Source organism: Lactuca serriola, chromosome 1, assembly GCF_051521515.1.
Source record: "Lactuca serriola cultivar US96UC23 chromosome 1, Lser_US96UC23_V15, whole genome shotgun sequence".
Lineage (NCBI taxonomy): Eukaryota > Viridiplantae > Streptophyta > Magnoliopsida > Asterales > Asteraceae > Lactuca > Lactuca serriola.
In genome coordinates, this window is record NC_136408.1 from 100,638,796 (window position 1) to 100,647,211 (window position 8,416).

At 36.2% G+C, this 8,416-nt stretch overlaps 2 protein-coding genes across 5 annotated transcripts; one reads left to right on the forward strand and one right to left on the reverse strand.

Annotated features, from left to right (window-relative positions):
* Positions 1-1,669: 1,669 nt before the first annotated feature.
* LOC145096152 (eukaryotic translation initiation factor 2 subunit gamma-like) lies at positions 1,670-4,628 on the forward strand. Its single transcript, XM_079033920.1, has 9 exons — positions 1,670-1,839; positions 1,979-2,155; positions 2,299-2,360; positions 2,747-2,859; positions 2,948-3,050; positions 3,123-3,350; positions 3,434-3,652; positions 3,716-3,976; positions 4,065-4,628. Exons 2-9 carry the CDS (start codon positions 2,050-2,052, stop codon positions 4,365-4,367), a joined length of 1,395 nt encoding a protein of 464 aa, XP_078890046.1. The 5' UTR covers positions 1,670-1,839; positions 1,979-2,049; the 3' UTR covers positions 4,368-4,628.
* A 518-nt stretch (positions 4,629-5,146) lies between these two features.
* Positions 5,147-7,587, reverse strand: LOC145096158 (uncharacterized). Of its 4 annotated transcripts, none has more exons than XM_079033927.1 (8): positions 7,429-7,587; positions 6,764-7,023; positions 6,545-6,692; positions 6,231-6,422; positions 6,029-6,157; positions 5,751-5,920; positions 5,529-5,659; positions 5,147-5,405 (listed from the first exon to the last, which is right to left on the reverse strand). In XM_079033927.1, exons 2-8 carry the CDS (start codon positions 6,990-6,992, stop codon positions 5,346-5,348), a joined length of 1,059 nt encoding a protein of 352 aa, XP_078890053.1. In that variant the 5' UTR covers positions 6,993-7,023; positions 7,429-7,587; the 3' UTR covers positions 5,147-5,345. The 4 variants fall into 4 exon arrangements, with proteins under 4 accessions (XP_078890053.1, XP_078890067.1, XP_078890060.1 ...); XM_079033941.1 differs by having other exon boundaries at positions 6,764-6,995; positions 7,429-7,584; XM_079033934.1 differs by having other exon boundaries at positions 6,764-7,005; positions 7,429-7,583.
* Positions 7,588-8,416: the final 829 nt, after the last annotated feature.

Here is an 8,416-nt window from a genome sequence, read left to right on the forward strand (position 1 = left end):
CCTTAAAAACTAAGGTTTTTTTCTTCATTTTTTTTACTCTATGAATACCCTTCATTTAGCAAGAGCGGTCCATCTAGAATATACGTTGTTTGTTCGGACTTATAATTTTATTCAACACCTTCTTTAAATGATTAACAAGATCTTTTGATAATGTATTATACATACACCCTACTAGGTTCACAAATCCATATTCTTTTAAAGAAGTGGATCACAAACTTTGGGGATCAAGGAGATGAATGAAGAATTGCATCCTTTTTGTGAAAATACCAAAATTCTTAAATATTTTACTAATCTAATCACCTTCGATTTTATCAAATCCCAAAAGTGTTTCAAGAAGTTGAAAGCGAAGCCATTAGGCCCATGCAACCTATCATTCCCACAATACCAAACTAAATCCTTAATTTCTCATTCTGAAAACGATGCAATGAGAAACGTATTGTCTTCCACCGAGAGCTTCTCGAACCGATCGTTTCTCAGCTTGGGACGATTGTACATAGTTTCATGAATCTTCTTTGAAAGAACTCCCATATTTCATTTTTATTATTTTATTTTGGAAGGATCATTAATCCACTCCCCGTCGACGTTTAACACATGTATGTGATTTCTTCTCATGTTTTTGGTAACCATAATGTGAAAGAACTTAGACTTCTCGTCATCGTCAATCTCCCATCTTAACCTCAACCTTTGTTTCAGGTCAAGTCAGTGACCGAATCCATCTCTAAAATCCTGTTTTTCACACGTGGCAACAGGTTCGTTATGACGAAGTTAAAGGGCGATCTTTTGCCATTAATGCAACATCATTAATTTGCTTCAACATTTTATTTATGTCTTTAATGTTTATACGTTTCTTGCCCGCTCTCCATTTTCTAATTTCATTTTTCACATTGATATGATTTAAAGCTAAAATCCGATTAGAGTATCCGGATCTGTTGAGAAAATTCATGTTTTTTTTACCATATCTTCGAAGTCATCAAGTAGAAATCATGAGGTGAAGAATTTAAATAGGATGAGACCAAAATCAAAGCAATCATCCACCATTATGATGGGATGAGATAATGATAAGAATATATACACGGTAAATTAAACATAGAAGTCACTTCCTATTTATTCAAAAAATAGATAAGCCTTAAAAAGTATTTGGCAAATTGATAAACACTTTTCAAAAGGGTTTTTTTACCTTTCAAAAAGTCATTTTGAATAAGTTATAAAATATGATTTTTTTTAAAATGCTTATTACTTATTCATCTAAAATAACTATAAAATGACTATAAGCTAATTTGAACATCTTTTCTAAATGACTTATCAATCTATAACTTTTGACACCACATAAGTTAATCAAAATATTTTTTTAAACTCAATTTTATCACGACATAATCTAATAATAACTTTTATAAAAAAACGATTGTTGAGTTAAATAATCAAATCCCAAACATTATTACCTGTATGTATCATATGAAGAAGCAAAAAATAAATAAATCCAAACACCTAAAAATGTTTATACCGGTGTCAAATTGAAATAAACTTATAAATACTTTAAATAATATTTTGTTTATATAATTTTATATTTAATCCAAAAATAAAATATATATCACAAAAAGTAGGTTGCTATTTTTTTCTTTTTCAATTTGGTATATTCCAATGGACATATAAAACGGGGTTCCCAAGTATGTCATGTGCGACGTCAATGCTGCTTTTCTAATTTCTACTTTGCTGTAGAACCCTGAAACCCTAGCAACGTTACTGCTCAATATTATCGCCTTAGCCACCACCAACACCAATCGTCTAAGGATCGGAGAATCTCTCCAACGTCTCCTCGATTCGGCGTTTCCTCACTCAAAGGTTAGTTCTCGCTTCAACAATTTTCGATTTCTCTAAAAGCAGGTTCGAAATTCGTTAAGTTTCCACGAGAATTGCGTTGTATGTGTTTCTCTGTATGTGACCGCTAAGGAGAGCCTCTGATAGTTGATATTTGATGCAGGCGAGGTGTTAACTTAGGGTTTCTACACTTTGTGAGGCTGAATACTGAAAAGTCCTTGAAGAACAGTGAAAATGTCTCGAAAAGGTTTAATGGAGCAGGATTTGAGCAAGCTGGATGTGACGAAACTACATCCGCTCTCACCGGAGGTCATTTCTCGCCAGGCTACGATTAATATTGGTAAACTACTTAGATTTTCTTGAATGTTTGTTTCTCCGATCTGCTCATGTTATAATCCTATTCCTTTTCCAACTCTGGAGATTTCATCGATCGCCTAAATACCTTACATTGCCTTAACTAGTTTTTTCTGTCTCTTTCAACAGGTACTATTGGTCATGTGGCTCATGGCAAATCAACAGTTGTGAAAGCAATATCTGGTGTGCAGGTCCGTACTTATTTTCCAGTCTGCTTTGAACTAATTATCATACCACTAGTGTAGGAAGTGAAACAATACCTTGATACCTTCTATGAAATGATCTCTTCTCTTTAACACTTCCTTGATGTATATAGAAGCATATGAATGGAGCAAGGATTAGTACACTAAGTTGTTAGTTTTATGCCATCTCTTTATCATTATTTCTTTCTAAAAGTAGTCAACATGTTCCCAAATTCATCCCCTTGGTATGAGATTGAATTTTCACTCACTTCTAGTTGTAAGTTGTAACTAGAAAACCAGTGAATTCAGTTACTTGATGAATGTCTTTTTCATGTTTATTCTCTTTGCATATTTTCTAAAGAAGGTTCTCTAATGTCGTTTTCATTCATATCCAGACTGTTCGTTTTAAAAATGAGTTGGAACGTAACATCACTATCAAACTTGGGTATGCCAATGCAAAGATCTACAAATGTGAAGATGACAGGTGTCCTCGACCTATGTGTTACAAGTAAGATTACAAGCAAATCATTAATGTTGTTTCTTGGCATTTACTATAACATTGTATGTCATTAAAGATGCATCCAAATTTTTCACAGGGCATATGGAAGTGGAAAAGAAGACAGCCCTCAATGTGATGTTCCTGGATTTGAAAACAGCAAGATGACATTGATGAGGCATGTGTCATTTGTTGATTGCCCTGTAAGTATTCCATCATAATTCAGATAATGCTTAATCATTTGATATAATATATAATGACAATTATTTTCATAGGGACATGATATTCTCATGGCTACAATGCTTAATGGAGCTGCAATCATGGATGGAGCATTACTTCTCATAGCTGCAAACGAAAGCTGTCCTCAACCTCAAACCTCTGAACATTTAGCTGCTGTTGAAATCATGAGGCTCCAGCATATCATAATCCTTCAAAACAAGGTTGATTTAATTCAAGAAAACGTAGCCATTAATCAACACGAGGCAATCCAGAAATTCATCCAGGTCATTTTAGTGTTTAATGTGGATATTATATTATTATTATAACTTGTCACTTTCTACCCTTGGATTAAAATTATTAACTCCAGGGAACTGTTGCTGATGGAGCACCAGTGATTCCAGTTTCTGCTCAACTCAAGTATAACATCGATGTTGTGTGTGAATACATCATAAAGAGAATCCCAATTCCAGAGAGAAACTTCATTTCACCTCCAAATATGATTGTGATTCGGTCTTTTGATGTTAATAAGCCTGGATCTGAAGTTGATGAGATTAGAGGTGGTGTTGCTGGTGGAAGTATCCTCAAGGTTTGTGACTTTTTTTTTTTTAAAAACTCCAGGGACCAAAAATGTAAATGTGTTATTGTACAGGGTGTGTTGAAGGTAAACCAGTTCATTGAAGTTCGCCCAGGGATTGTTGTGAAAGATGAAAGTGGGAACATCAAGTGCACTCCTATATATTCTAGAATTGTTTCACTATATGCAGAACAGAATGAGCTTCAGTTTGCTGTTCCTGGGGGGCTTATCGGAGTGGGGACCACGATGGACCCTATGCTGACCCGTGCTGACCGGCTCGTCGGGCAGGTTCTTGGAGAAGTCGGGTCTCTGCCCGATGTTTATGTTGAACTTGAGGTAAATAAATTTAGTAGAAAAATGAGTTTTTTGATAATAATAATGGAGTGAAAAAGTGATGGAAAGTGGAATGTGTGATTTTGAACAGGTGAACTTTTTTCTGTTGAGGAGGTTGTTGGGTGTGAAGACGAAAGGAACAGAGAGGCAAGGGAAGGTGTCCAAGCTGGCGAAGGCGGAAATACTGATGCTTAATATCGGGTCCATGTCGACTGGGGCCCGTGTGTTGGCGGTTAAGAATGACCTGGCGAAACTGCAGCTGACGTCACCGGTGTGTACGAGTAAAGGTGAGAAGATTGCGCTGAGTAGGCGAGTGGAGAAGCATTGGCGGTTGATTGGTTGGGGACAGATTCAAGCGGGTCTTACTCTTGAAATCCCACCTTCCCCAATCTAAAAACATATTTTGGAATTGTTCTCCAGTTTTGCCTGTTGCTGTTTCTACTACATCACTACTACTTGATTCTTGTTATCATCTATTATCTGGTTTAGTTTTTTTTTTTTTTTTTTTGGGTAGAATTTGTGATTTGACTTGTTTTGACTTTTGATACACAAAACTTTGCTTGGTGTTTGAAGGGGGGATCATAAGACATGGTTGTGCCTTTTCCTTTGCTTATATTTTTCTTTTTATTAAATGACGAAAACCGCAAATTTTTTATATTGGTTTGGTTGAGGTTGGCTTGATACATCATATGTCCAAAAAATTGAAATTGCTTTTCAGAACTAGTGTTAAAAATGATTATAAACGTTATATGCTGTTATGAGTTGTAACAATAAGGGAAGACAATAAATCTTGTCCATTTACTTTAGTCAAAATTGTATATTTCTTACTTGAGGAAACGTTTCATTGGAATCATGGTTTCATTTTGTTGCATTTGTACATCCTAACGTCTAGAATTATTTGATTCTTGTTAATTTTATCGTAAAATGTCCATGTACCGTTTTCTTGCAATCATGTTTGATGAGGTTTCCACGTAGGCGATCTTATCTTCACTGATGTTCTTTATTCTCCATCAACAAAGAAATCATGTAAATAGTGGATGCATTTTAGTAAAGTAAAAGCACCTGAGAAGCGAAGTGTTGCTCATTAATGAAAAATCTATTGCTTATATTCAGCCAATATAATATCAAAAAGTTACAGAAAACAAACATACAAGATATATGCCACATTTCGAATGACATGAAAAAACAGGTGGTGCTTCATTTAAATGGGACATAGCTCCTAGTTATTCTGGTAACATTAAAGCATGATACAAATAATTGATCAATACAGAAAAAAAAATCTTGTGTTCTTTTATCACTACTATACAATTAAAAAATCACTCTTGCATCAATAATGGTCAACTTATTTTTCTTTATTTCTAGCTTCTCAACGCTATGATTCTTCCTTTAGAAAATTCCATGCAAGCAAAGCTGCTCCAACCGCAGGCTCCACCTAATTTCAGACAGTTCATTCAGTCCAAAAAAGAAAGTCTTTATGTATACAACACTTAATCAGAAAAAGGGAAACTTTTTGACTTAATGCATAAAAAAACAACTTAATAGAAAAAGTAATTACCTTTGGCCTAATTGGATGTATCCTTGGGAACTCCTTGGAAACACGATTAATTACTTCTTTTCCAATATCCCACTTCCTATTGGCTTCAAGAACACCTCCAACCATCACAAGAGGACACGTGTCCTTTCCATCTGCCAAACAACTCATATAAATCTTACATCTTTATCTCTTTACATTATTAAAATAAAATTCATTTTAACTTTTGGGGTTTGCAAAATACACCTTCACCACATAACCCGAGTCTTGAAACAACTGCTTTGACACTTTCAGCCAATTCTTGAACTGCATCAAGTAATATCCCATTTGCAACTTCATCACCTCCTTCTGCACAAGATACCACAACAGGGACCAAAGCTGCAATTCGGGCCCATGATGAGTCAGCATACGTCCACCTATATTCAAATCAAGTTTATCAGTAATAACATCATAATAGAAGATTAGACGTTTCCTAAAACCACAAGATTCTATCTTTATCATATAAAGATTCAAGAAACATATACCCAATTAGTTCATCTGGTGAAGAGAGTTTGAGTTCTTGCAGGATGCTGGATGTAAGCTTTGTTTGTGGGCCCCGGCCATCATAAGCCCTTATTACTGATGTCAATGCCATTGCAGCTATACCATATCCACTACATGTACATAAGATACATCTTAACAAAAGTAGGGTTAAATGCAAGAAATAGCTAAGTTTTTCAAAACTACCTTCCCCAATCACCTAATACGGGTCCCGCACCAGCAGCTCGAGCTTCTCTTCCATCTTCAGTATACCCATAAGTAATTGTCCCTGTTCCAGCAATTAATACACAGCCATGAAGCTTTCCCATTGTTCCACTAGCCATGGCAGCTACAGCATCATTGTGGACAAAACATCTAACATCATTCGGGAATATCTCTCTGTGTAGATGAAGAAGAAAGAATGAAGAAACATCAAACATCGAGTCTAATTAAGAAGGTTTTGCATTTGGAAAGATGGATGAAGATGATGGATTGATGTAAGGGGAAATTAAACACCAAACCTAAGCCAATTTAAGATTCTTTCCTGGTCTGTTGGATGATTAACTCCTGATACAGCTAAACAAACTGCTCGAACTGAAGATCTGGTAGAACCTGACTTTGAAAGAGCCTCCGCCATAACATGTTCTAGCGTCTCCCTTGCAGCGGTTTCTGTCAAGTACAAGTTATAGATGCAGAAGGTGTTGAGAGAGAGAGAGAGAGATAAAGAGAGAAAGTAGTACCTCCGACGCTGTTATGATTGGAGCAGCCAGCGATAGCACGAGCTAGGACCGGAGGAGGGTCGGGCGGAAGACTGCCGTCGTTGAAAGGGAACACAGGCATGCATATACACACCGTCGAAGTAGTCCCGCCGTCCAATCCGAGAATCAGATCCTCACCGCCGCTCGCCGGAGCAATACCAAGCTCAAAATCCCATATTCCCCCATTTCTCTCCCGTTTCATCGCTTTCATCAGCTACTACACACTAAACCCTGGCTCAAATCTTCATGAATTTCATAAAATATACTCGGATTACAAACAGGAACATGACGAAATTGTCTCACCTAGAGCGTGAAACAGCCCTACAACTATTTTATGTTAATTATCATGAAATTTTCTAACTGCTCGCCATAAGAGAATCTGGATGGCGAAAAGCCCAAACACTAACGACCAAGAGAGACTAAGAAATTATAGTTTATTGATGACCAAATACATCATTATTTTGAACTTAATAAAATTAGATACCAAATTGGAAAACAATTGGCTACACTTTCGAGTTTCCAACATCTACCAACAACGATTATTAAACCAAACATTGATCGGATGAGCAACTACACTTCAATCTTTCAGTCGACATGAAATCATGAATACATGTGGATGTGAATTGAAAAATAGGGAGAAAGTGTACCAGATAAATAGTAGTAATTTCTTAAGAGTCTTCACTTGTTCGTCGATCTTGGCGGGTTCTTTTCTTCGTTATAATTTCTGCCGCTGCAAACTGACCATTTTGATGTTCTTGAAAGCGGTTTATTTTGAGTGTGTCTTGTTCTATAAAATCTTTGTGATTCGCGAATAGATAATTTTACTATTAATAAAAGGGAGACAAAATTGCAAAAATGGTCCCTGTGTTTGGCAAAATTATGCGACTTTGGTCTAAAACGAAAGCTTGACGCACCATTGGTTCAAAATTGGATTTTTCCATTGTTTTTGGTCCCTCACACTAACTTCCGTCCATATGCTCTGTTACCTGTAATATAGACAGGGTATTTTCGTTTTTCCACCTCTATATCATCGATTACCGCCATATTGAATGATATACACAGTTAATAACCCTTCACTCTACCCACTAAACCCACTTTGTTGATCGAAAACCCTAATCGTTCCTTGAAATCCTGCATTTGATCATCAACTTCAATCGTAAGTTCGAATCCACGAGTATGCTCCAAATGTGGGAAATCAGGCCAAGAAATCAGTGTTTTGATGCAATCCGAATTTACGGTAACGTACTCTGTTTCTTACATATTTCTTTGAAACAAAAAAATTCTTTTACAATCCATATAAAGTAATGTTTTTTTTGGTTTGGTTCATGATTTTTACAGAAGGATATCCCACGATGTTCACTATTGAGCTCCATCATGGAGGAAGGTTCACAAAATTCCCAGGGATAAGCTACATTGAAGGAAAATTAGACCACGTTGACTTGGTAGACATGGATGAATTCTCTGTGCATGAGTTGGACGAGGTGATGCTGAAGCTTGGTTATGAGGTACCACCAGTCATTTACTACCACTATTAATTGCCAAATGGAGATTTGGAGTTTGGTCTTAGAGCTCTAGGGAATGATGTTGATGTACTTAGTCTTGCACAATGCATTGAACATCATAAGATCATCAAGG

Bases quoted from the DNA above. Each gene is read 5' to 3' on its own strand.
- LOC145096152 (XM_079033920.1), top strand. From the start codon at position 2,050: ATGTCTCGAAAAGGTTTAATGGAGCAGGATTTGAGCAAGCTGGATGTG. The intron at 3,051-3,122 runs GTAAGTATTCCA...TTATTTTCATAG, and splicing joins TGTCATTTGTTGATTGCCCT to GGACATGATATTCTCATGGC. The intron at 3,653-3,715 runs GTTTGTGACTTT...GTTATTGTACAG, and splicing joins CTGGTGGAAGTATCCTCAAG to GGTGTGTTGAAGGTAAACCA.
- LOC145096158 (XM_079033927.1), bottom strand. From the start codon at position 6,992: ATGAAAGCGATGAAACGGGAGAGAAATGGGGGAATATGGGATTTTGAG. The intron at 6,693-6,763 runs GTACTACTTTCT...TGTACTTGACAG, and splicing joins CAATCATAACAGCGTCGGAG to AAACCGCTGCAAGGGAGACG. The intron at 5,660-5,750 runs GTGTATTTTGCA...GTTGTTTGGCAG, and splicing joins ACTCGGGTTATGTGGTGAAG to ATGGAAAGGACACGTGTCCT.